The sequence below is a fragment of the Carassius auratus genome, unplaced genomic scaffold (genome assembly GCF_003368295.1).
Source record: "Carassius auratus strain Wakin unplaced genomic scaffold, ASM336829v1 scaf_tig00001764, whole genome shotgun sequence".
Taxonomy (NCBI): Eukaryota; Metazoa; Chordata; class Actinopteri; order Cypriniformes; family Cyprinidae; genus Carassius; species Carassius auratus.
Genome location: NW_020523395.1, coordinates 20,671 through 48,507, shown reverse-complemented (window position 1 = coordinate 48,507; position 27,837 = coordinate 20,671). Strand labels below are relative to the sequence as shown.

General features: G+C 35.9%; 3 protein-coding genes across 6 annotated transcripts; all 3 read right to left on the bottom strand.

Moving 5' to 3' along the window:
* Window positions 1-310: 310 nt before the first annotated feature.
* LOC113069604 (transmembrane protease serine 2-like) lies at window positions 311-15,795 on the bottom strand (the record flags this gene model as incomplete). The annotated part of the gene is made up of 8 exons (XM_026242781.1): window positions 15,762-15,795; window positions 15,565-15,663; window positions 12,550-12,808; window positions 1,290-1,382; window positions 1,100-1,207; window positions 886-1,015; window positions 553-645; window positions 311-383 (listed from the first exon to the last, which is right to left on the bottom strand). Coding segments are annotated over exons 2-8 (774 nt in total), but the record flags the coding sequence as incomplete, so codon positions are not given.
* On the bottom strand, window positions 5,274-27,837 carry LOC113069601 (acetyl-CoA acetyltransferase, mitochondrial). Of its 2 annotated transcripts, XM_026242777.1 has the most exons (13): window positions 27,679-27,837; window positions 27,409-27,456; window positions 27,210-27,327; window positions 26,361-26,456; window positions 26,164-26,264; window positions 25,924-26,067; window positions 25,592-25,742; window positions 25,374-25,469; window positions 23,581-23,694; window positions 22,298-22,362; window positions 22,067-22,224; window positions 21,806-21,964; window positions 5,274-5,318 (listed from the first exon to the last, which is right to left on the bottom strand). In XM_026242777.1, exons 1-12 carry the CDS (start codon window positions 27,748-27,750, stop codon window positions 21,844-21,846), a joined length of 1,284 nt encoding a protein of 427 aa, XP_026098562.1. In that variant the 5' UTR covers window positions 27,751-27,837; the 3' UTR covers window positions 5,274-5,318; window positions 21,806-21,843. The 2 variants fall into 2 exon arrangements, with proteins under 2 accessions (XP_026098562.1, XP_026098561.1); XM_026242776.1 differs by lacking the exon at window positions 5,274-5,318 and having other exon boundaries at window positions 21,435-21,964.
* Window positions 5,642-11,541, bottom strand: LOC113069602 (transmembrane protease serine 2-like). Of its 3 annotated transcripts, none has more exons than XM_026242778.1 (5): window positions 11,421-11,541; window positions 11,160-11,302; window positions 10,898-11,035; window positions 5,746-5,864; window positions 5,642-5,665 (listed from the first exon to the last, which is right to left on the bottom strand). In XM_026242778.1, exons 1-5 carry the CDS (start codon window positions 11,479-11,481, stop codon window positions 5,659-5,661), a joined length of 468 nt encoding a protein of 155 aa, XP_026098563.1. In that variant the 5' UTR covers window positions 11,482-11,541; the 3' UTR covers window positions 5,642-5,658. The 3 variants fall into 3 exon arrangements, with proteins under 3 accessions (XP_026098563.1, XP_026098564.1, XP_026098565.1); XM_026242779.1 differs by having other exon boundaries at window positions 5,746-5,810; XM_026242780.1 differs by lacking the exons at window positions 5,642-5,665; window positions 5,746-5,864 and adding an exon at window positions 10,550-10,797.

The window sequence follows — 27,837 nt, the reverse complement described above, 5'->3', positions numbered from 1 at the left end:
ATTTTATCATTATTCATCAATGTTCCATACTCAGAATCACTCAAAAGTGCATTAACAAACTTTCTCTAATACTTTACTGAAGCCTTTGCTGAACTGATTTCATAAAATGTTCTCCGTAGCAAATTGTCTTGCAGGTCAAGGGGGTTGAATAATTTTGATTGCAACCGTATATAGCAAACTTCTATTTTTAACTTTATTTACAGTTTTATTCAAGGTAATTCTAATTTTCTTACTTTTTGACATTTTAGTTAACACAAAATAAGGGCAACACCTAAAAAACACAGATTTATTTATTTTACAAAACACATACAAAAAAAGAACTTGGAACTATTATCTTACCTATACATTTGAGTGCCACTGCTTTGTTAGATGGACAGTCTGAACTGAATTATCATAAGAGAAACATAAAAAGCTTTTAAACGAGCTGATTATAGGGAACACTACTAACCAATAAATAATGTTAACTGCAATAAAATAACCAACATGCAAAACCTAAACCTTTTAGATATGAAGTACTAGACAATTCTGTATTAACAGAACTCTGTTGCGTACGTTTTACTGAGAAAACCTGTCAGATTGGAAGAGCTGAGAGAATCGGTCTTCACCAGCATGTAGTCAATCTCCTCATAACCCACATAAGTGCTCCTTAGAGATAAACCACACACAAACACAAAGCACATATTACAAATCACCTCATACAAAACACATTCTGTAAATGTACTAATATTCCTGTGATGTCCATTTTTCACATGATCCTTCACAAATCATTTTAATTTGGTGCTCATAAAGCACTGAGTATTATTATTATTGATGATGAAAACAGTTGTGCTGCTTCATATCTTTTGTGGCAACTGTAAAGTAGTAATAACAAACTTCTAACATTACCTCTCGTATCCCATCATCTCACACGCTTGCTGTCCAAGGCTGTCATTCCATCTATCTGAACACACATTCTCCCATTTTCGGGTCACATTTGAATACATCTGAAGAAGGAAATTAGATCCAAACAGACGAACTACAAATACAACAACAGAAAGTACAGTAAAGATCTTTGAATGGAATCAATTCAACACGTCGGACAATGTGTGTCAGCACTGACTTTCATCGTCTCCCAAAGGACAGTTCTCCATGCCGTCACACCACTGCGAAAGACTGACATGTTTGTTATCCGTTTGACAGCGAGATCCTAGCAAACAATCAAACAGACCTGTTGGAGTAGACGAAGGATATCAGAGCCAGAAATCACTGGGTAGATGAACTGTAAGACATCCAGTGTGAGAGTTTCTTACCATAAAACCAAAGCACCGCAGCTATGACCCCAGCAACGACCAGCAGGGTGATGACTATGCCAAGAATAAATGGCCATTTTTTTCTCCTGGAAGCTGTTAAAGAATCAAAGTTCATGAGAACCGATATTTAGAACATGAAAATGACTAAAATAGGTTAGAAGGAATAGTTCACCCAAACAAAAGAAGATGAAAAATGTTTTGCTAATTAAACAGTCATTGCTCCCCATTGGCTTCCATAATAAAATACTAAAGGCTACCAGATGATGTTTGGCTACATACGTTCTTCAAAATAATCTTATGTTTTCAGCAGAAGAATGAGATCCATATGAGTTTGGAACAACTTGATGGTATGTAAATGATTTATCTTTGGTGAACTATTCCTTTAAGAAGCATTAAATACATTTATGAACCGGATTAACATCAAGGTAGAGTCCAGATGTGAACGTGTGGTGTGTATTAACAGGTTCTGCTTGAGGCGTATACTGATGGAGGTTCTGAGCAGGCGAGTATTTCTCTGAATTCTGGTATAGATGTTGTGGGTTTTGGGGACCGGGGTACTGAGGTAAAGCTGGATATATTCCAGGAGGAGGCAGATATGGATGGGCCTGCTGCTCTTCATGTTGGAAACCATAGTTCAGCTGAGAAAGATTGTCATATGTCTGAAAGAAATTTGAGTTTAATCAGCTTTTGTCAGGGTTTTGCAACCTGTTGTGCTCGAAAAGGATATCAAATTAGAAAATTATACAACAAAAAGTTACTTTAGAGTACTGTGTCCATGTTAACAATTACAATATGACTAACAACAATGTGAAGACTGTTCCAGGAAATACATACCTATTAAATAAACATGGTTCCTTATTTGAACAATTACACTCACTGTTTAGGCTTTTAAATGACACTGATAAACTTAGGTCTTTAACATGCCTTTAGCAATTCAATATTTCAACAGAAATATAAATAGAGACATGAAATGAGCTATACTTGCTTTTGTCTTACAACACTGGTAAAAAAGAAAATAGAAATTTAAATTCTTGCTATTAATATTTAAAAATAATAGTTGTTGTATTTTGTAAAATATTAATATTACATTGGTAAATTTCAAATACCATCATAACAACAACTGAAAAACTAGATTAATTTTATGCATAAATTATTCAGGTATAACAAAGTTCCCTGCTTATTCAGAAAATACTTCCTTGTCTGCCTTAGACAAATCAGAAACTCAGCAAAAAACAATTGTGCTTCATGTTTTCACCAGTTTTTCATGAATTCAAATCTAACTGGCTTTCCTTTTTTAAAACATCAAACGACTTTTCTGATGAATCATTCATTAAGTCCTCAGTCTTTTCCCCAGGACAGTTAATGCTTTACAAATATAGCTCATCTGTTGACTGACAGTGTCTGTATTGTTACATAAAATGAATGACAATCAAAAGACACCAGGGACTAAATGATCCAAATATGGCAGAAGAGGATAAATATGTTCAGATAGGAGTTAAGAAAAGGAAAAACAACAATATTTCATATCATTACCGTATCTGCTGTCTGCATCGTTTGCCTTTGGCTTCGTTTGAACTGCAAAACGCAATCCAAAAAACACTAGAACTTGAATCTCAAACTTAGATCTGCTGACTAAACATACAGCAAAATATTAATCAGAAACAGCAACGCATCCGTATGAAATGATATATTATGCCATACAAATTATAATAATTTATAGTAAAACTGACCTGTCAGAGGGTTCTCCTTGTGTCTGAGTGTTAGCGGACTCTCTGTCCACTCTCTGTATGTGTAATAAGCAGCCAATGGCACAACTTTGCTTTATAAGCAGCGGAAACACTCATCAGTCAGGTGTATATAAAATATCACCTGGTGACCTAAGAGTTTACAACTCAGAGCATCCAACTGCTTTTCTTTTGAACAATAACTTGGTTTTGTATTGAAACAACTTTGCATTGTAAATTACTAACCAAAAAAGGTGTGTCAATAATAGGAAAACATTCTTCCTCTTAAAGCTGCTTCCTTCTAGCTCACTTATTTCCACAGTGAGAGTGAGGTACAACAACTGCATGAGATTACATTCGTTTTTAGCTTTTAAAAGAAGTTTCTTTGGCTTGCAAGCACAAATGTACATTTTCATGTTCCCCTTTTCTCATAACATAACATTTCCATAAGTTGCTTAACTTTATTCTCTGTGATTTCAATGCTATGGTTCAAACCCTCTGAAGTCATATGCTAGCTTTGTGTGGGAGCTGAACCAAAAGTTTAGTCGTTTACAATGAAAAGCTTCCACTTCGTAGCTCAAATCTAATTTGTACACATTAAGCATGCAAGTAATTTACCTTCTGCAGGTACACTAAATATTCCCCTTCAATTTTGCAAGTCATAATCTATTACAATACACGAGAATCAAACAGATTTGGTATTGCTGTTGATGCACCAGTGTTATTACAGTATCACTGATATACAGTACACACTACATAGGTTTTATTTATATTTAGTAATAATAATATTAGTTTATTTGCATATTTTCAGTCTTCATTTTTAAGTCATTCTAATGTGTTTTTGTTATTGGTTAAGGTCCTTGAAGTTTTTATCTTAATATTTCATTTAATTCCAAGATTTGTTTTGGTTGCCGTATTAGTTTCCATTTTGGTTAACTGTAATTTTAATATATTTGACAGTGAAGGAAATTTGAGAGACGCAGCAGTTAAGAATTTAAGAAGACTTAAAATGTAATGTTATGGTACTTTTAATTGTGCTTTTTGACACTTTTGGAGCGTGAAAAATCAGCTGCTGGTCACCATTTACTTGCACAATATGTAAAACAGCAGCAGACAATGGCATGAGGATGAGTAAATGACAAAAATATGAATTATCAGACGTACTATTTCTTTAAATACCCCTTTAAGTCACAGCAAATAGCAAATCAAACTCTATCCCCCATGTGTGTCAACAGATGTGACCTTTGCAGGCCTTTGAACTTTGTGTATATTATGTTACACAAGAGAGCTGTTCTTTTTAGCTGGTTTCAATAGCATATATGAAAATATATATGAAAAAGGCCAACTGTAAGTTTTTATTTAAATCATTATGTAAAACTATAAAACCATTACAAGGCTTTATATGATGAAGGTTTTATCTGTTACAAGCTAACTAGACTTCCTGTTCAACTTCCTGATGCTCTGTTCACACAACAGCCACATTAAAAACAAGCTGTAAAGATAATCTTATTAAAAAGCGTGGCTTTCCAAACTCAGCTCTCACTCAGGGGTCAGTCTGGCCCTGCTGTTATTCAGTAACTAAGTAATTCAGTAAGTCAATGAGCCAGTACTTTGACATTCATGATGTTACAAGTGCTCTCACAACATCTTGTTAATATATGACTCATCTCTTTGATTGAAGCACAATAACATTTAAATGAAAAATAGAAGGAAGAAACGTCAAATTAAAACTTAAAAAAAGTCTCTGAGTACTTCGTAGAATCAACACAAGGTGTAATGTTACGTGATAAGAGCGGTGTCTGGAGGTTATTATTGAGATTAGATCTGTAAAAGGCCTACTATTGTGTTTAGAGAGATTGATAAAGGAAGTCAGAAGAATTAATGTTGTCAAATGTACCAGTATAGAAACCCCTTCTGAGTTTTATTTTTTTTAAAAAAAATTTTTTTTTTAATTTAATGTCAGGATAAAATATTGTAACAGAAGAATTTTATTTTTTATTGATTCATTATAGTCTGTGAAAAGCGTCCATTAGCCAATCAGCAAACAGAGCTCAAAGCACACACCCCATCTGGTGTTCATTCAGGTGAAATGCATTATTTCTGAGTATAATCATCAACAAAAACAAACTCTTAAACTCTTTTATTAAAACATTATTTTGTTTGGTTATAACAAAATATGCATAGAGTGCACAGAAAAACGACTACAAGTTTGTATTGTATGAACATTGACAACTTTGTTTCCTATTTTAATTGAAAAACAGGACTGACCTCACATTAATGATGAAAGTATATATGACTCAAGGACCAAATCCTACACACATTCTGTGGATTAAAGTGCAAGTCCTAATATTTCTGTACTGCCCAGATTTCAGATTGTGTACTATGTGTCCTACGATTCTCGCCCCTGACAATCTAGAAACCATAAAACTGACACATTCATTATTAGGCAAATCGAATTACAGTATGTCAATATAGTGAACAGTGATGCATGAGAAGCATGTTGCATATATTTACCCAATTGGATGTCCGAAGGAAACTGCTCCAACCATTGTTATTGACTTTGTTGGGGTCAATGTCTAACATCTTGATGTTGGCCAGCACCATGACAATGAAGGCCTTATTCTCTTACTTTACACCGGCTGCCTTCAGGACCTGTGTAAAACAGATGTTACTACCCCGAATGACTTCAAAAACACATTAGATTAGCAATAAACACATAAACATCAGCTAACCTTGGGGACAGCGAAGGCTGGAGCGATAGGGAAATCGATGGGGGCCACAGCAGCATCAGCAAAAGCTGTGAATTAGGATAAAATGGTGATCTAGATGTGAATCTAGCAAACATAGTTCTCTGAAAAACAAAAAACAGGCCATTAATGATTAGCTAACTACATCTCAGCACCTAGCTATAAGTAGCAAAGCTTCCAAATCAACTATTCAGGTGCCTGGTCATATACTGTAATTAGAATATCATCAAAAAGTGAAACGTATATTATATTCATTCATTACACATAGACTGATATATTTCAAATGTTTATTTCTTTTAATTTTGATGATTATAACTGACAACTAAGGAAAATCCCAAATTCAGTATGTCAGAAAATTTGAATTTACTTAAGACCAATACAGAGAAAGGATTTTTAGAAATCTTGGCCAACTGAAAAGTATGAACATGAAAAGTATGAGCATGTACAGCACTCAATACTTAGTTGGGGCTCCTTTTGCCTGAATTACTGCAGCAATGCGGCTTGGCATGGAGTCGATCAGTCTGTGGCACTGCCCAGGTGTTATGAGAGCCCAGGTTGCTCTGATAGTGGCCTTCAGCTCTTCTGCATTCTTGGGTCTGGCATAGCGCATCTCCCTTTTCACAATACCCTATAGATTTCCTATGGGGTTAAAGGGTTAGTTCACCCAATAATCAAAATCATGTCATTAATAACACCCTCATGTCGTTCCAAACCCGTAAGACCTCCGTTTATCTTCAGAACACAGTTTAAGATATTTTAAATTTAGTCAGAGAGCTCCGGTTCACGAATGAATCATTAGATTCTTAGATCTTCTTGAACCAGTTCACCAAATCGAACTGAATCGTTAAAAGCAGTCCGATAAGCCAATAAGCATTAATCCACAAATGAGTTAAGCTGTTAACTTTTTTAATGTGGCTGACACTCCCTCTGAGTTCAAACAAACCAATATCCCAGTGTAATTCATTTACTCAAACAGTACACTGACTGAACTGCTGTGAAGAGAGAACTGAAGATGAACACCGAGCTGAGCCAGATAATGAACAATAGACTGACTCGTTCACGAGTCAAGAACCGTTTCTGTCAGACGCATCCGATTCGAGAAACCGAGGATCTGATGATACTGCGCATGTGTGATTCAGGGTGAAACAGACTGACACACAGAGCGTCTGAACCGAACTGATTCTTTTGGTGATTGATTCTGAACTGATTCTGTACTAGTGTTATGAGCGCGGGTAAACCAAAGGCTTGAATCAAGGGCAATCATCACAAATGAAGTCATTAGGTTGAGCGCAAAAGAACCGGTGAATCGTTTTCTTCAACCGGTTTATTGAATTGAACTGTCCGAAAGAACTACTGGTGATCCGAAAACTGATGCAACCTGTTCTTGACTCGAGAACGAGTCAATCTTTTGTTCTCTATCTGGCTCGGCTCTGTGTTCATCTTCAGTTCTCTCTTCACAGCAGTTCAGTCAGTGTAATGTTTGAGTACATGAATTACTCCGGGATATTGGTTTGTTTGAACTCAGAGGGAGTGTCAGCCACATTAAAAAAGTTAATAGAGACACGAACCGCTTTAAACGATTCAGTTCGATTTGGTGAACTGGTTCAAGAAGATCCGGATATATCGAGTGATTCATTCGCGAACAGGATATCACAAACTGCTGTGTTTTGAACTCTCTCACAACAGACGCGGAAGAGAAGACAATGATGAATAAAGTCGAAGTTTTTGCTATTTTTGGACCAAAATGTATTTTCGATGCTGTGATGTCACATGGATTACTTTGATGATGTTTTTCTTACCTTTCTGGACATGGAAAGTAGACCGTACACACAGTTTCAATGGAGGGACTGAGAGCTCTCGGACTAAATCTAAAATATCTTAAACTGTGTTCCGAAGATAAACGAAAGTGTCACACGGGTCTGGAACGACATGAGGGAGAGTTATTAATGACATAATTTTGATTATTGGGTGAACTAACCCTTTAAGGTCAGGCGAGTTTGCTGGCCAATTAAGATACCATGGTCCTTAAACCAGGTACTGGTAGCTTTGACACTGTGTGCAGGTGCCAAGTCCTGTTGGAAAATGAAATCTGTATCTCCAAAAAGTTGGTCTGCAGCAGTAAGCATGAAATGCTCCTAAACTTCCTGGTATATGGCTGTGTTGACCTTGTATCTCAGAAAACACAGTGGACCAACACCAGCAGATGACATGGCAACCCAAACCATCACTGACTGTGGAAACTTTACACTGGACCTCAAGCAACGTGGATTGTGTGCCTCTCCTCTCTTCCTCCAGACTCTGGGACCCTGATTTCTAAAGGAAATAAAAACTTTACTTTCATCAGAGCACATAATTTTGGACCACTCCGCAGCAGTCCAGTCCTTTTTGTCTTTAGCCCAGGCAAGACGCTTCGGACGCTGTCTGTTGTTCAAGAGTGTCTTGACCCAAGGAGTGTGACAGCTGAAACCCATGTCTTACATACGTCTGTGTGTAGTGGTTCTTGAAGCACTGACTCCAGCTGCAGTCCACTCTTTGTGAATCTCCCCCACATTTTTGAATTGGTTTTGTTTCACAATTCTTTCCAGTGTGCAGTTATCCCTATTGCTTGTACACTTTTTTCTACCACATTTCCTTCCCTTCGTCTCCCTATAAATGTGTTTGGCCACAGAGCTCTGTGAACAGCCAGACTCTTTTGCAATGACCTTTTGTGTCTTGCCCTCCTTGTGCAAGGTGTCAATGGTCGTCTTTTGGACAACTGTCAAGTCAGCAGTCCATGATTGTGTAGCCTACAGAATTAGACTGAGAGACCGTAAGACCGAAGGATCGGTCCTGCCAAGGAAGTATCCTTGACATTGAGAAACGCCTTGAGAGACCATTTAAAGGCTTTGCAGGTGTTTTGAGTTAATTAGCTGATTAGAGTGTGGCACCAGGTGTCTTGAATATTAAACCTTTTCACAATATTCACATTTTCTTAGATAATGAGAAAATTTATTTATTTATTTATGCTTATTTCCTTAGTTGCCAGTTACAATCATAAAAAAATTAAAAGAAATAAACATTTGAAATATATCAGTCTGTGTTTAATGAATGAATATAATATACAAGTTTCATTTTTTTAATGGAATTAGTGAAATAAATCAACTTTTTGATGATATTCTAATTATATTACCTGCACCTTTTCAGTAGCATGACAGCAAGTCAAAATAGTGTTGTTTTACCAATAACAAGACTTTTATTTTTCAAATAACGTGATGTAACCATTTAAAAATGCTATAAATTTAGGGCACCAACAATTTCTCGATTCAATTAGGATAGGCGATTTTGATAAAACCTTGATTGCATTTTTCCTGTGTTGTGTAATCTGCAAAATACTGGAAGTGGCGAATTTCACAGACGAGAATCCATGAAACACATTATTAGACCGTTTGATGTCCTGATATTCAAGAAATTACAGTGGCTGTAGCTTTTCTAACATAAAGAATTTAATTTAAGAGGAGTGAATTGATACAGCACTCTGTGAACAGCCCCCCCCCCCCCCCCTTCAGTAATGACCTTCTGTGACTCAATGATTGTCTTGTGGACTATTGCCAAGTCAGCAGTCTTCCCTATCAAGAGCTAAGTTAGCCTAATTCACACAAGCTCTTGCTCTCTTTCTTATAATTTTATTAATAACTGCATTAGAACGCTATCAACAGCCCAAGCCTCCGCTACCAGCTTTAAAATGACGTTTTGGTACTAGCAAAAGAGGCATTGAATGAGATGCGGAAAACAAATAGTCCTACTCACAATAGCGATTTAAGTACCCTTAAATCCCTTTAAATATAATATCTTATCGATGTCTTGAGGTGTGGTAACCGTAGTGTAAGTGGAATAATTGACAACAGGTGTTGAACTATTAGAAAAATAATGCACAAACGAGGTGGTGATGTGGTGATGCCATTGTACCTCGGGTGTGCAAATATTTACATGATGGTCATTTAATGAAACTCAAAATGTAAATATTCTAATATTTTGAGATACTGGATTTTTGACTCATTTGACTCAGCTGTAAGCTCTAATCATCAAAATGAAAGCAAGGACACTTTTTTTTTAATAAGTTACAATAAATTCATTTTTTCCCCACAATATTCAAACTTTAGATGCACCTGTATATCACAATATCCAAGCTCATATTCAGTATTCTATTACAGTTTAATACTTAACACATACAAATCTTATATCAAATATAAAGAAGTTCATAAAATGTGTAATAAAATGTAGAATATGTGGCAGAGATTTTATTAAGACTGAACATGGGTAATTGACATGAAAATGTGTTAGAAATTTTATTTATAATATTCCATTAAGAACTATAGAGAATTTAACATTTTTCATTATTATGCATCCTTTTTTTTTTTTTTACTCATTTTAAATCAGAAACTACATTAAATGTGTATATTTATAAAAATTCATTTAATGAAAATGCAAAAAGGCAATTAAACATAGCGAAGCAAGAAGTAGTGTTCAGTCAGACATTCATATAAATTGTAACATAAAATCTTGATTTTATCCATGACCGTGTCTGTCTGCAGTTTTATTGACAGTAACACCGTTATCAAATGCTGTAATAATGCAAATGTGAGCTGCAGCGGTGGCAAATCCAGCTAGAGAACAGAAACATGTCAGTGGTATGAGATTGTGAGGTAGTTTTCTTTTCTTTTTTTAATATATATATATATATATATATATATATATATATATATATATATATATATATATATATATATATATATATATATATATATATATATATATATATATAAAATAATTTGTACAGTTATGCTCTATACAAAACATACAACAAAAAAGACAGAAAAGTGCATATTGTAGCATAATGTGCAATTCACTTCATTACTAACACTAACATTATTTTAGATATATGCGAAAACTTTTATATGAAAGCAAAAAAATAAATGGACACTGTCACAAGTTCCTGAGAGTCAGCGATTTGGATCAGTTGCTCTTCTCAAAAACCTTTATATTAAAAAGTTAATATTTCTGAAAAAAAAAGAGTTGTTTTTCTTATATCATGGATAATAATATTAATAACAATACATTTTCTGTGACACAGTTTGGAGATTTATATTTGAAATCTTACCCGCATTTGTTCATGTATCCAGTCAAGGAAGTAGGTCACGGGCTTGTTTCTGAAAGCACATCCAACACCCCAGCTAGTGTCCCCAACCAGCCACCATAGAGAATTCTCTTTTGTGACCAGAGGACCCCCACTGTCCCCCTGTTTGAAAGAGCACTTATTTAATTTGGCCTTTGGCACATACATTACATTTACTTTATTCTAATTAACTCTTTTGAATGATCAAGCAGCTTCTAACTGTGTTTATACAGAGTGTGTTTCTGACCTGACAGGAGTCCACGCCACCCTCCAGCTTGCCAGCACAGATCATGGTGTCTGTGATTTGTCCGTTATACACTGCTCGGCTGTTGCAAGTCGTTCTGTCGATTAGCTGGATTTTGGCTTCTTGTAGGGTTTGTGATGAAGATCCTTAAAGAAAACAACATTTGCTTGTCATGCATGAATCAGGAATCATTGCACATGCATATGGATCTGTAGGAGTTTAAGTACAGTTCTGTTGGGATTTGCTCTTGAAAAAGTTTCAAACCTCCACTAAACAGTGACCCCCATCCAGTGACATAACAATCCCGTGGAGCAGTGAAGTACATGCCTTTATTGGGTAGACACACTGGCCTGACGTTCACTGAAACAAGAAACAGAAATTGTCAGCATTCAAAGCTATATGGTTCTTCTGTAAAACAAAAAGGAGATATTTTGCAGAATGATCAAGCTGCTCTTTTCCACACAGTGGACACAGACGTTTATACTATCTAGCTCCTCAAAATAGTCCATTTAACTCATTGCTATTCTTCTGAAGTCATTTGAATAGGTTCGGACTATAAGTCGCACCTAAGTATAAGTCGCATCAATCCAAAAATACGTCATGATGAGGAAAAAACATATACAAGTCACACTGGACTATAAGTCGCATTTATTTAGAACCAAGAACCAAGAGAAAACATTACCTTCTACAGCCTTCAACAGAACTCTGTTGCGCACGTTTTACTGAGAAAACCTGTCAGATTGGAAGAGCTGAGAGAATCGGTCGTAAATGTACTAATATTCCTGTGATGTCCATTTTTCACATGATCCTTCACAAATCATTTTAATTTGGTGCTCATAAAGCACTGAGTATTATTATTATTGATGATGAAAACAGTTGTGCTGCTTCATATCTTTTGTGGCAACTGTAAAGTAGTAATAACAAACTTCTAACATTACCTCTCGTATCCCATCATCTCACACGCTTGCTGTCCGAGGCTGTCATTCCATCTATCTGAACACACATTCTCCCATTTTCGGGTCACATTTGAATACATCTGAAGAAGGAAATTAGATCCAAACAGACGAACTACAAATACAACAACAGAAAGTACAGTAAAGATCTTTGAATGGAATCAATTCAACACGTCGGACAATGTGTGTCAGCACTGACTTTCATCGTCTCCCGATGTACAGTTCTCCATGCCGTCACACCACTGCGAAAGACTGACATGTTTGTTATCTGTTTGACAGCGAGGTCCTAGCAAACAATCAAACAGAGTAGATGATGTTTGGCTACATACGTTCTTCAAAATAATCTTTATTGTTCAGAAGAGTTTACAAGTTTGGAACAACTTAAGGGTAAGTAAATGATTTATTTTTGGTGAACTATTCCTTTAAGAAGCATTAAATACATTTGTGAACCGGATTAACATCAAGGTAGAGTCCAGATGTGAACGTGTGGTGTGTATTAACAGGTTCTGCTTGAGGCGTATACTGATGGAGGTTCTGAGCAGGCGAGTATTTCTCTGAATTCTGGTATAGATGTTGTGGGTTTTGGGGACCGGGGTACTGAGGTAAAGCTGGATATATTACAGGAGGAGGCAGATATGGATGGGGCTGCTGCTCTTCATGTTGGAAACCATAGTTCAGGTGAGAAAGATTGTCATCTGCCTGAAAGAAATTAGAGTTTAATCAGCTTTTGTCAGGGTTTTGCAACCTGTTGTGCTCGAAAAGGATATCAAATGACACTCTGTAATAAATGATTAACTTAGGTATTAAACGTTCCATTAGTAATTCAATATTTTATCAACAGAAGAGATATGAAATGAACTATAGTTGCTTTTATCTTACAACACTGGTAAATTGTTTTCTTATTTCAGATTTCATGTACTTAAGTGTAAATGTCCACTATAGACTACTTGAAATTAAATATTATATTGCATGAATGAATATTTTATTTTATATATTTTTATTTTGTGAAAGGAGCAAAGTAATATTCAGTGTTAATATATTACCAAATACATTAATTGCTGAATATTAAATTCCATACAAAAAAATGTAACACAATAACTATTATTAATGCTATTAATATTTAAAAATAATAGTTGTTGTATCTTGTAAAATATTAATATTACATTGGTGAATATCAAATACCATCATAACAACAACTGAATAACTAGATAGATAGACAGAAATTTAAATATTTAGTCATTAACATTAGATTCCCATTTGAAAAAAAAAAGAAAGTCTATTTTGAGTTTACTTTAAATTTATGCATAAATTGTTCAGGTATATAATAAAGTTCCCTGTTGCTTATTCAGAAAATACTTCCTTGTGAAAATGATCTGTGAAATAACAAACTGCTGCCTTAGACAAATCAGAAACTCAACAATTATGTTAACAATTGTGCTTAAAGTTTTCACCAGATTTTCATGAATTCAAATTTAACCTGCTTTCCTTTTTTAAAAGATCAAACGACTTTTCTGATGAGTTAGGTGCTCAGTTTTTCCCCAGGACAGTTAATGCTTTACAAATATAGCTCATCTGTTAACTGACAGTATCTGTATTGTTTCATAAAATTAATGACAATCAAAAGACACCAGGGACTAAAAGATCCTCATATTTACATTTCGTCATTTAGCAGATGCTTTTATCCAAAGCATTGAAAGCAATCAAAAACAACAAAATAGCAATATACAGTACAAGAGCTATAACAAGTCTCAGTTAGCTTAAATGCAGTACATGTAGCAAAGGCTTTTAAATCATATAATAAATCTAAAGGAAAAGGATAGAATAGAAAAAGAATAGAGCAAGCTAGTGTTAAAGTACAAAAAGATTAGAAAGGTAGTTAGATCTTTTTTTTAAAGAATAGAATTAGAATAGTGAGTGGTAAAGTTAGAGGGTCAAATAAAGATTGAAGAGATGTGTTAAGCTGATTCTTGAAGATGGCTAAGGACTCAGCTGCTCGGATTGAGTTATGCAGGTCATTCCACCAGGAGGGAACATTTAATTTAAAAGTTTTGTGTTTCTTTGGGATGGCACAATCAAGCGACGTTTACATTACAGTAAGCTGTACGCAAGCTTTTAGAGGGCACATAAGTCTGAAGTAATGAATTTAGGTACAAGGGTGCAGAGCCAGTGTTGGTTTTGTATGCAAACATCAATGCCTTGAATTTTATGCGAGCAGCTATTGGTAGCCAGTGCAAATTAATAAACAGAGTTGTGACATGTATTCTTTTTGGCTCATTAAAAACGAATCTTGCTGCCACGTTCTGGATTAATTGTAAAGGTTTAATAGAACTGTCTGGAAGACCTGCCAAGAGAGCATTGCAATAGTCCAGCCTGGACAGAACAAGAGCTTGAACAAGGTGTTGTGCAGCATGTTCCGAAAGAAAGGGCCTGAACTTCTTAATGTTGAACAAAGCAAATCTGCAGGACCGGACATTTTTTTTCTGAGAAAGTTAGCTGATCATCAATTTTAACTCCAAGGTTTCTGGCTGTTTTTGAAGGAGTTATGGTTGAAGTGCCTAACTTGATGGTGAAATTGTGATGAAACGATGGGTTTGCTGGAACCACAAGCAGTTCTGTCTTGGCAAGGTTAAGTTGAAGGAGATGGTCCTCCATCCAGTAAGTAATCCTGAGATGCCCTTTGTCAGTAGGGTTGACAGGAGGACCTGGTGGTTAACCGTGTCAAAAGCAGCAGACAGATCACGCAGGATAAGTATTGAAGATTTGGATTCCGCTCTTGCCAGTCTTAGGGCTTCCACAACTGAGAGCAAGGCAGTCTCAGTTGAATGTGCACTTCTGAAACCAGATTGGTTGCTCTCAAGGAGGTTGTCGGTTTGAGAAAGGCAGAGACTTAGTTGAACACAGCTTGTTCAAATGTTTTTGCAATGAAAGGAAGAAGGGAGACTGGTCTGTACTTCTCTAAAAGAGATGGGTTGAGGGTGGGTTTCTTAATTAGTGGAGTTATATGAGCCTGTCTAAATGTTGAGGGAAAAACACTAGTGTGGAGAGATATGTTAATGATGTTAGTGAGTGCAGGTACAGCTGCAGGAGAAATGGCTTGAAGGAGATGAGATGGAATAGGATCAAGTGGACAAGTAATAGGATGATTAGAAAGGATGAGTTTGGAGACTTCTGCCTCAGAGAGTGAAGAGAAGGATGTGAATGAGTGTATGTTTGCTGGTGAGATGTGCTTGATGGATTGTGGTGTGGAAAATTATACATTAATGTTTTTAATTTTATTAATGAAAAACATGGAAAAAGTCGTCAGCTATTAGAGATGAAGCAGGAGGGGAAGAAGAGGACAAAGGAGCGAGGAAAATGTTTTAAAAAGCATGCGAGAGTTAGACAAGTATAGCAGAAGATATTAAATATGTTCAGATAGGAGTTAAGAAAAGGAAAAATAACTATCATGTCATTACCTTATCTGCTGTCTGCATCGTTTGCCTTTGGCTTCGTTTGAACTGCAAAACGCAATCCAAAAAACACTAGAACTTGAATCTTAAAATTAGATCTGCTGACTAAACATACAGCAAAATATTAATCAGAAACAGCAACGCATCTGTATGAAATGATTTATAATGCAATACAAATTATAATAATATATAGTAAAACTGACCTGCCAGAGGGTTCTCGTTGTGTCTGAGTGTTAGCGGACTCTCTGTCCACTCTCTGTATGTGTAATAAGCAGCCAATGGAACAACTTTGCTTTATTAGCCAGCAGAAACACTCATCAGTCAGGTGAATATAAAACATCACCTGGTGACCTTTCTAAATCAGAGCATTCCACAATTTTTCTTTTAAATAATATCTTCGTCTTACATTTCTCTAGCATAGATAAGATAACTTTGCATTGTACATTACTAACTAAAAAAGGTGTGTCATGTGTTCAAGTAACTTACTTTCAGCAGGTACACTAAATATTCCCCTTCAATTTGGCAAGACATAATCTATTACAATACACGAGAATCAAACAGATTTGGTATTGTTGTTGATGCATCAGTGTTATTATAATATCACTGATATACATACTACATAGGTTTTATTAATATTTAATAATAATATTAATATTCTGAATTCGTTTTTTATTTGTATATTTTCAGTCTTCATTTTTAAGTCACTTTAATGTGTTTTTTGTTATTGGTTAAGGTCCTTGATGTTTTTATTTTAATATTCCATTTAATTGCTAGATTTGTTTTTGTTGCCGTATTATTTTCCATTTTAGTTAACTGTAATTTGAATATATTTGACAGTGAATGAAATTTGAGAGAAGCAGCAGATTCCAGTCTTTCTCTTTCATAAATCAATTATATGATTTAAGAAGACTTGAAATGTAAAGTCATGGTACTTTTAATGGTGCTTTTCAACACTTTTGGAGCTTGAAAAATCAGCTGCTGGTCACTGTTTACTTGCACAATATGTAAAACAGCAGCAGACAATGGCATGAGGATGAGTAAATGACAAAAATATGAATTATCAGACGTACTATTTCTTTAAATACCCCTTTAAGTCACAGCAAATAGCAAATCAAACTCTATCCCCCATGTGTGTCAACAGATGTGACCTTTGCAGGCCTTTGAACTTTGTGTATATTATGTTTTACAAGAGAGCTGTTCTTTTTAGCTGGTTTCAATATCATAAATGAAAATATATATGAACAAGACCAACTGCAAGTTATTATTTAAATCATTATGTGAAACTAAAAAACCATTACAAGGCTTTGTATGATGAAGGTTTTATCTGTTACAAGCTAACTAAACTTCCTGTTCAACTTCCTGATGCTCTGTTCACACAACAGCCACATTAAAAACAAGCTGTAAAGATAATCTTATTAAAAAGCGTGGCTTTCCAAACTCAGCTCTCACTCAGGGGTCAGTCTGGCCCTGCTGTTATTCAGTAACTAAGTAAGTAATTCAGTAAGTCAATGAGCCAGTACTTTGACATTCATGATGTTAAAAGTGCTCTCACAACATCTTGTTAATATATGACTCATCTCTTTGATTGCAGCACAATAACATTTCAATGAAAAATAGAAGGAAGAAACGTTAAATCAGAACTTGATAAAAGGTCTCTGAGTACTTCGTAGAATCAACACAAGGTGTAATGTGACGTGATAAGAGTGGTGTCTGGAGGTTATTATTGAGATTATTCCTTTTTTGCTGAAATGTTGCTTGCAACCGAGAAAAATAGTTAACTCATTTGTGTTAAATAGTTAACAGGCATCTTTTAGGTGAAGTGACCAAAAAAATGGCTGTTCATATTTATTTAGACACGATTTTTAATTAGAATTTGCTATTTCACAAATAATGTGTGAACATATACAGGTGCTTCTCAATAAATTAGAATGTCATGGAAAAGTTCATTTATTTCAGTAATTCAATTCAAAATACGAAACTCATGTATTAAATAAATTCAATGCACACAGAGTGAAGTAGTGTAAGGCTACCTCCACACGAAACCGGAGTTTACCCCAATCCGATTTTTTTCCCCTCGTTCTAAAAAAAAAATCCCATCCACATGGCGTCGTATCAAGAAATATCTGCCTCTACACTAAACCAGTGAAACCGACTGAAAATGATGTAGTATACATGCCAGATCAGTATGTGGCGCTGTCATTTTACCACAGAGATACACTAAAAATTAAGAAGACTTGAAGCATGCACATAAACCTTGCACGCTGTATGCCTCCATGAGGACAGGGCCTAAGTCTTTGCTTCTTTTAATTGTGATGATTTGTCTCGCATTTAATAAAAACCCACCAAATCACATCTCAACAAATTAGAATATAATGACATCCCAATCAGCTAATCAAGTCAAAACACCTGCAAAGGTTTCCTGAGCCTTCAAAATCTCTGACAATCAATGACACCCTTCCCAAGGAGTGTAAGTCACAACAATTGATTGCCAATAAGCTGGCTGTTCATAGAGTGCTGTATCCAAGCATGTTAAGAGAAAGTTGAGTGGAATGAAAAAGTGTGGAAGGAAAAACATGCACAACCAAACGAGAAAACCGCAGCCTTATGAGGATTGTCAAGCAAACTGGATTCAATAATTTTTTAGAACTTCACAAGGAATGCACTGAGGCTGGGATCAAGGCATCAAGAGCCACCACACACAGAAGTGTCAAGGAATTTGGCTACAGTTGTCATACTCCTGTACCACAGACAATGTCAGAGGCATCTAACCTGGGCTAAGGAGAAGAAGAACTGGACTGTTGCCAGTGGTCCAAAGTCCTTTTTTTAGATGAGAGCAAGTCTTGTATTTCATTTCGGAAACCAAGGTCCTAGAGTCTGGAGGAAGGGTGGAGAAGCTCATAGCCCAAGTTGCTTGAAGTCCAGTGTTAAGTTTCCACAGTCTGTGATTATTTGGGGTGTAATGTCATCTGCTGGTGTTGGTCCATTTTGTTTTTTGAAAACCAAAGTCACGGCACCCGATTACCAAGAAATTTTGGAGAACTTCATGCTTTCTTCTGTGGACCAGCTTTTTGAAGATGCTGATTTTATTTTCCAGCAGGTTTTGGCACCTGCCAACACTGCCAAAAGCACCAAAATTTGGTTGATTGACCATGGTGTTGGTGTGCTTGACTGGCCAGCAAACACACCAGACCTGCACCCCAAAGAGAATCTATGGGCTATTGTCAAGAGGAAGAAAAGAAACAAGAGACCAAACAATGAAGATGAGCTGAAGACCACTGTCAAGGAAACCTGTTGAGATGGATGAATTGGTGGGTTTTTGTTAAATGCGAGCCCAAATCATCACAATTAAAAGAACCAAGAACTTAAACTACTTCAGTCAGTGCGTCTTGAATCTATTTTATACAGGAGTTTCACAATTTGAATTGAATTACTGAACTAAATAAAAAATAAAAAAATAAAACTTTTCTCGACATTCTAATTTATTGAGAAGCACCTATATACACACACACATACACACCCACACCCACACATGGTACAGGTCCTGTTCATATAATTAGAATATCCTAAAAAAGTTGATTTCACTAATCCAATCAAAAATTTGAATTTTTGAAAAGGTTTGATATTGAAGACACCTGGTGCCACACTCTAATCAGCTAATTAACTCAAAACACCTGCAAAGCCTTTAAATGGTCTCTCAAGGCGTTTCTCAATGTCAAGGATACTTCCTTGGCAGGACTGATCCTTCCAAGTCATTTCCTTCAGAGGCTAGGCGAGACTCCTGTTTAGCATTCGGAGAACACGTAAATGGAACAGGCTAGCAAGTGCACGTAATTGCCTCATTACGTCAGTGAAAAGGTCCATTTGTATAACGCTTTGAATGGTATCGTTAAATTACTTTGGACAACTTAACTAGTTATTTATAAAAGAAATGCTGATGACGCAACCAACTTAACAATTTTAAAATGACAGGTTCGGTTCAGTTAACCATTTGTATTTGTATAATTTACAATATGAATATGGTATTAATTTGTACTGGCATTTAAACGTTAAACTTTACTTATATTTACTACAGTTATAACAAATGTTTGGTAATGGAAATAGAAACCGTTAACGCTCCGACTCCGCTAACGTTCAACATTTTTGCATTTTTGAACAAGATAGCAAAGCTGCGCGCATAGGATTGTGGGTGATTTGAGAGCGCGAAGAGCGCGAAGGATACATATATGCATCCTTTCCTGTGTATGGCATATTTTTCGAATGAAGGACTTTGTCCTTGGTTGAAATTCCGAGGATCCTTGACATTGGAACAGTCCTTCGACGGATGTCGATGACGTAGCATCCTCAAAATACTGGCTTCTGAGGATCCTTCCTTGACATTGAGAAACACATTCAGTCTAGTTCTGTATGCTCCACAATCATGGGGAAGTCTGCTGATTTGACAGTTGTGCAAAAGATGACCATTGACACCCTGTACAAGGAGGGCAAGATACAAAAGGTCATTGCAAAAGAGGATGGCTGTTCACAGAGCTCTGTGTCCAAGCACATTAACAGAAAGGCGAAGGGAAGGAAAAGATGTGGTAGAAAAAAAGTCTACAAGCAATAGGGATAACCGGACACTGGAGAGGATTGTGAAACAAAACTCATTAAAAAATGTGGGGGAGAGTCACAAAGAGTGGACTGCAGCTGGAGTCAGTGCTTCAAGAACCACTATGCACAGACATGGGTTTCAGCTGTCACACTCCTTGGGTCAAGACACTCTTAAACAACAGACAGCGTCAGAAGCGTCTCGCTTCAAAAAGGACTGGACTGCTGCTGAGTGGTCCAAAGTTATGTGCTCTGATGAAAGTATATTTTGCATTTCCTTTGGATATCAGGGTCCCAGAGTCTGGAGGAAGAGAGGAGAGGAACACAATCCACGTTGCTTGAGGTTCAGTGCAAAGTTACCAAAGTCAGTGATGGTTTGGGTTGCCATGTCATCTGCTGGTGTTGGTCCGCTGTGTTTTCTGAGGTCCAAGGTCAACACAGCCATATACCAGGAAGTTTTCTGCTGACCAACTTTATGGAGATACAGATTTTATTTTCCAACAGGACTTGGCACCTACACACAGTGCCAAAGCTTCTAGTACCTGGTTTAAGGAACATGGTATCCCTGTTCTTAATTGGCCAGCAAATTCACCTGACCTTAACCCCGTAGAAAATCTGTGGGGTTTTGTGACAAGGAAGATGCGATATGAGCTGAAGGCCACTATCAGAGCAACCTGGACTCTCATAACACCTGAGCAGTGCCACAGACTGATCGACTCCATGCCATTGCTGCAGTAATTCAGACAAAAGGAGGCCCAACTAAGTATTGAGTGCTGTACATGCTCATACTTTTCATGTTCATACTTTTTAGTTGGCCAAGATTTCTAAAAATCCTTCCTTTGTATTGGTCTTAAGTAAATTCTAATTTTCTGATACTGAATTTGGGATTTTCCTTAGTTGTCAGTTATAATAATCAAAATTAAAAGAAATAAACATTTGAAATATATCAGTCTGTGTGTAATGAATGAATATAATATACAACTTTCACTTTTTATATGGAATTAGTGAAATAAATCAACTTTTTGATAATTTTCTATAGGACCAGTACCTGTATATATATATATATATATATATATATATATATATATATATGGGAGACCAAAGCAAATATAACTTTTGTTTTCCCATTTGCTTAAAAAACAAAAACAAAGCACTTCTATTGTGTTTAGAGAGATTGATAAAGTCAGAAGAATGAATGTTGTCAAATTTACCAATATAGAAACCCCTTTGGAGCTTATTTTTTTTATTATTTTTGGTCATTTAATGTCAGAATAAAATATTATAACAGAACATTTGATTTATTTATTTTTTATTATTGATTCATTATAGTCTGTGAAAAGCGTCCATTAGCCAATCAGCAAACAGAGCTCAAAGCACACACGCCATCTGGTGTTCATTCAGGTGAAATGCATTATTTCTGAGTATAATCATCAACAAAAACAAACAATATTCTATTTTATTGCAAATACAGATTTTTACATTTTAAACCCTTTTATTAAAACATTATTTTGAGAATGACACCACATAACAAAATGTGCATAGAGTGCACAGAAAAAATACTACAAGTTTTTATTGTATGAACATTGACAACTTTGTTTCCTATTTAAATTGAAAACCCAGACTGACCTCACATTAATGATGAAAGTATATATGACTCAAGGACCAAATCCTACACACATTCTGTGGATTAAAGTGCAAGTCCTAATATTTCTGGATCAGAATAGAAGAGGCGCCGCCTCCTCCGTTGCAGATTCCCGCCAGTCCGTACTGCCCAGATTTCAGATTGTGTACCATGTGTCCTACGATTCTCGCCCCTGACATTCTAGAAACCATTAAACCGACACATTAATTATTATGCAAATCTAATTACAGTATGTCAATATAGTGAACAGTGATGCATGAGAAGCATGTTGCATGTATTTACCCAATTGGATGTCCGAGCGAAACTGCTCCTCCATTGATATTGACTTTGTTGGGGTCAATGTCTAACATCTTGATGTTGGCCAGCACCACGACACTGAAGGCCTCATTGATCTCCCACATGGCAATGTCCTCTTTCTTTACACCGGCTGCCTTCAGGACCTGTGCGAAACAGATGTTACTACCCCGAAGGACTTCAAAAAACACATTAGATCAGCAATAAACATCAGCTAACCTTTGGGACAGCGAAGGCTGGAGCGATAGGGAAATCGATGGGGGCCACAGCAGCATCAGCAAAAGCTGTGAATTAGGATAAAATGGTGATCTAGATGGATGTGAATCTAGCAAACATAGTTCTCTGAAAAAACAGGCCATGAATGAGTAGCTCACTACATCTCAGCAGCTAGCTAAAAGCGTCAAAGCAATGCTACCAAGTCAACTAGATTTTTTCGGTAGCATAAAAGTAAGTCAAAATAGTGTTGTTTTACCATTAACAAGACTTTTATTTTTCAAATAACGGGTTGTAACCATTTAAAAATGCTATGAATTAGGGCTGCAATGATTTCTCGATTCAATTCGAAAAGGCAATTTAAAAAAACATTGATTGCATTTTGCAATTGTGAAATCTGCAAAATAATGGAAGTGGCGAAATCAATGGAGGAGAATCCATGAAACACATTATTAGACCGTTCTCCAAGGCTGCATAATTAAAATCATAATAAACCATAATGCTATTGTGAGTTTACAAATGCTAATATTCAATTAAATAAATATATGCGATAATTATTTACATGCATGTAGGTCACACACATGCATGTCAGAGCGGCTCACTTCACAGCAAATGCTGCTCCACACAAACTTTTAACATTTACATGTGTGGAGCATCTCAAACTCCATCTCTACATATTGTGAATTTGGGTTCATTGTTACTTTCATCTCAGAATGTAGCATGCACCATTGCATCAGACTTGTAAAGTAAATAATTTATAAACCTATGCAAACACAGGAGAATATCAGTATCTTTCGCAATAAGCTGACTGTTCACACCGATTTCAAAATCAAAGTTTACACATTTTGATGTCCAGGTATTCAAGAAAATACAGTGGCTGTAGTTTTTCTGTCATATAGACATGTCCAAATATTAAAGATTAAGTGGACAATTGAATTAAATTATGTTTGGACAATATTAAACAAGGATTAGATTGTGCAGTAAAGTGTAAAAACAATCGCCAGGCCGTTGGCGCCCTCTGCAGGCATTTGTTATAGTGCGTTAAATATGTCAGCTCTATTGTTTATACTAAATTATATCAACAGATTTGTTCAATAAAAACATATGATTAAATGCTTTTGATATTTTATTCAAACTAATAAACAACTTAATGAAACATGCACAAAATAAAATTGAAGATTAAAAAATTTAACATTCCTACGTAAACAGTCAAACACAGCAGTATCTGTTCAAATGAACAAAATACACTATAAAAATGAATTTAATCTAAGAGGAGTGAATTGCCTCACCAATGATCTTTGCAAGTGGTGTGATGTTGAGCCTCTTTGCCGCATCTGCTGTCATGAGCACGAGAGCCGCCGCGCCATCGTTCAGCGTACTAGCGTTGGCTGCCGTCACTGTGCCTGTAAAAACAAACGTTTCGCTCGTCTTTTGAAGTGAAAACACTTTTACAATATTCTCACTTATGGAAAAGAAGTACTTTATAGCATACTTTTAAAAACAACATCATATACTTCAAAATAAAAACCTAAGTGAACGGTAAATATGTTTTCAGACACTTACCATATTTTCCAGACTATAAGTCACACTTTTTTTCATAGTTTGGCTGGTCCTGCGACTTATAGTCAGGTGCGACTTATTTATCAAAATTAATTTTAGATGAACCAAGAGAAATAAACCAAATGAAAACATTACCATCTACAGCCGCGAGAGGGCACTCAGTGCTGCTCCTGTAGTCTACACATAGCAGCACAGAGCGCCCTCTCGCGGCTGTAGACAGTAATGTTTTCTCTTGGTTCTAAATAAATGCGACTTATAGTCCAGTGCGACTTATATTTGTTTGTTTTTCTCATCATGACGTATTTTTGGACTGATGCGACTTATACTCAGGTGCGACTTATATTCCGAAAAAATACGGTAATTGCATTTTATTTTTGCAATTACATGAAAGTTTATTATATATAATAAATGCAATTAGCTCGGTGCTAATTTTATTGTATTTGAAATATGGTTAAAGTGTACTGTTGAAGGTACTAAAGCCCTATTCAGACGGGACTAGTTTTACAGGGGGTCGTTAGAGAAATCTGCGTTTCACAGACGTACTTAGTGATTTTAATCCCGTCCGAATCTGCCACGTCTTTGTTTTTCTCACACAACCTCTGTGATAATTCTAGAGCAAATTACCTACCGTTTTTCAGCAAATTCAGTGATCTTCTGAGAAAACTAATCCCGTCCGAATGCGAATGTCTGTGATTGCCGGTGATATTTTAATTCACAACCCATGTGTGTTTTGGCCAACGTGAATTACCGTAGATGCTCTTACCGCGCGGATGTTTGATATATTTGTTTAGCGGCAAATAAATAATAATAAAAAAAAAATACAAATAATAAAATCAAGAGCAAGGTCGCGTAAACTGTTAATACCGGCTATTGTAATATCAGCATCAGGTAAGATTACTCGCGTTCATTTATGTACTCAGTTACATTAATAAAAAAAAAGAAAAAAAAAAAAAAAAGAAAAAAGGAAAACAAGTTAAACTAAAAGGAACCACACATTAACAAGGTTTGCTATACTAGCCATTTAGTATTTATTGTGTAATAATACTAATGGCAATCATTTTGAATGAATGCAATGCACGCATACAGAGCGCATGATCTCTGTGATGCCCAGATGCACAAATCAGACCCTCCCACCTCTGTAATAAACACGGAGATACTAGTCCCGTCCGAATTGGTACATGAAAATCACAGACGTCAGGTGGTAAGAATCGAAACTCAAACGTAGTTTAGAAAACTAGTCCCGTCCGAATAGTGCTTAACACGCAATTTTTGGTAAACTAAACTATATTCCGCTGAAACCTTTATGTCATAATATAAATATATTTGTAATTACACGTGTACTGATGAAGCTGTGATGAAAAACATTTACAATCTATTAACTTTCAATGTAATATTGAATAACGCTACAGTTAAATCATAATCAAGCAGGGTTAGCGATTAGATAGATTTTTTTATTTTTTTAATGTCCTTTTCAAATTTGAAGTCCACTATGTTAACACTGGGGTTAATGATAATCTTGTACCATTCTCTTTCTGGAACACAGCCTTCAGTTTGGGGACTTTGCTGAAGTCAACCTTCCTATATTCTTCATCTTCCTTCACAACGATGTCTGGTTTTCCTATGCGGTGAGAAAGCTTATTTATTGCAATTATGTCTCATATTTATAAATTGTGTTATTAAATATTTTAGCTAATAAAAGGGAATGATATGGAACTTAAGAGCTTCCACAGTGAAACCAACCTTTCTGAGGGATGCTTACGGGAACCACTTCCTTGGCCAGTACGCCCGACTCCCATGCTGCTTTGCTGCGGCTGTATGAGTTAATAGCAAATGCGTCCTGCTCCTCCCTGGAGATACCGCTATTCTTGGCTGTATTTTCAGCACAGCTGCCCTAAAAATGGAGAAGTATGTAGGTGTTTTACACAATCATGGCCTCTCCAGTGTTTACGTACAGTACATTTGCGGTCCAATGTTTCCACACTCACTTCCTAGATTGACTCAAGAGTTATTTTCAGGCTTAACTATTATGCAAATACAATGCAATGGGTTTTACTGGCTCAAAATAACTGTACCATGTGGAACTTGTTGTAGACGTCTGTCAACCCGTCCTTAACGATCAGATCCTCCATCTTAACTCCACCATAAGGGGGCGCTTCTCTGGCCATCACATAAGGAACCTGAGACATGCTTTCCATTCCACCAGCAACCATAACATCCTGGAAGACATCATGTAGATTTGCTGTAATAGGAGGACGCTAAATGCTCTCACTTTCACACACAACACTTTCTGAATCTCCTGTCTATCACATTACCTGATGCCCACACATGAGACTCTGAGCGGCCATCATGATGGACTTCATCCCAGAAGCACATACTTTATTGATGGTAGTTGCTGGAGTGGAGAGAGGGAGGCCTACATGAGGAAAATCACAAAAAACACACTTTTCTTGGAGAAGTTGCATTGTATTTTTTTTGTTATGTTTGTTTATGTGTGTGATACGTGACTCACCTGCACCCAGAAGAGCCTGTCTGGTTGGTGCTTGTCCTTCTCCTGCCTGCAACACATTGCCCATATAAACTTCTTTCACCTCCTCAAAAGGAATTCCTGTAGATAACACACACTTATTAATATCATTTCATTGGAATACAAAATATCAAACTATGTTGCATTTGTTGTAGAAACACCTTTCTGATTTAAATAAATGTGGTGGTAGGTTTTATTATAGCTTAAATGTTTATTTTTTTTTACAATTTATTTTATATATTTTTAATGGTTTCTGAATAATATCTACTGCTCACTAACGCTGCATTTATTTGATCAAAAATCCTTTAAAATAGTAATACTGTGAAATATACTTACAATTAAATGTTTTCTCTTTTAATATGTTATTAAATCTAATATATTCTATTAATAAATATAGTTATTCCTATGATGCCAAAGCAAATTATCCTTCAGAATTAATTTTAATATGCCTGTTTGGTGCGTATGATACATTTCTTATTATTACAGAGTAGAATCAGAATTGTTCTCTAACATTATAAGTGTTTTAATGTCACTTTAGCTAAATTTAATGCATTGGTGCTAAATAAAAGTATTACTTTCTATCAAAAATGAAATATACTGACCCAAAACATTTGAATTATGGTGTAATGGAAAAATATGAATGATATTAAAACAATCATAATATTATAAAATTAAAATAATAATAATAATAATAATAATAATAATAATATATATATATATATATATATATATATATATATATATATATATATATATATATATATATATGTTTTTTTAAATAAATTGTTTTATTGTTAAACTACAGACTTAAATATAATATATGATAAAACATACCTGCTTTCTCAATGGCTCCTTTAATAGCAATGGAGCCCAGTTTAGTGGCAGGGACTGTGGAAAGGCTTCCTCTGAAAGACCCAATGGGAGTCCTGACTGCACTGACGATGACGACTTCCTGTCCAGACAGAGATGGAAGAAATAATCACCTGACAGAAACCGTTCTGGCTCTCATAAAATCGCATAATATTTTACTCACATTTAGAGATGGTCGTGTGCTGTAGGTCCTGCTCAGATATTTATGTGCCTGCAAAGGCAGATTCAAAAGCTATTTTGCTGACATAATAAAATGGTTGAAGAATTTATATGAATGCCTTAATTGTGAACATCTAACGTTACTTTTTAAGAAGTTAGGTGCACTGTTTAAAATGTAAATAATGCACAGGCCTGCAATCAAACTGCTGCTAGCTCCGCAAGTCTCGTGGCATAGTCAATATCGGCTATCGATATTGATTTAGTTAAAACTCACCAGATGTCTGCACATGTGTGTGCGTGTACTGTAAAGAGCACAGGAAGTCATGATCGCGATGGAAAACTGCATACACAAAAGAGCAAATTTCACCTTCAGCTCTCCGAGAGTGTAGTGAACGCTTACAGTGAGCAGCCAATCACAGTAAGAGGTGTGTCT

Bases quoted from the DNA above. Each gene is read 5' to 3' on its own strand.
- LOC113069602 (XM_026242778.1), bottom strand. From the start codon at position 11,481: ATGTACTTCACTGCTCCACGGGATTGTTATGTCACTGGATGGGGGTCA. The intron at 11,303-11,420 runs GTTTGAAACTTT...GTTTTCTTTAAG, and splicing joins GGGGTCACTGTTTAGTGGAG to GATCTTCATCACAAACCCTA. The intron at 5,865-10,897 runs GTAAGATTTCAA...TTTGTTTTTCAG, and splicing joins GGATACATGAACAAATGCGG to AGAACTATGTTTGCTAGATT.
- LOC113069601 (XM_026242777.1), bottom strand. From the start codon at position 27,750: ATGCAGTTTTCCATCGCGATCATGACTTCCTGTGCTCTTTACAGTACA. The intron at 23,695-25,373 runs GTACAAGATTAT...TTGTTTTTACAG, and splicing joins TGTGTTCCAGAAAGAGAATG to GCACAGTGACGGCAGCCAAC. The intron at 22,363-23,580 runs GTGAGGCAATTC...CCTAATTCACAG, and splicing joins ACCACTTGCAAAGATCATTG to CTTTTGCTGATGCTGCTGTG.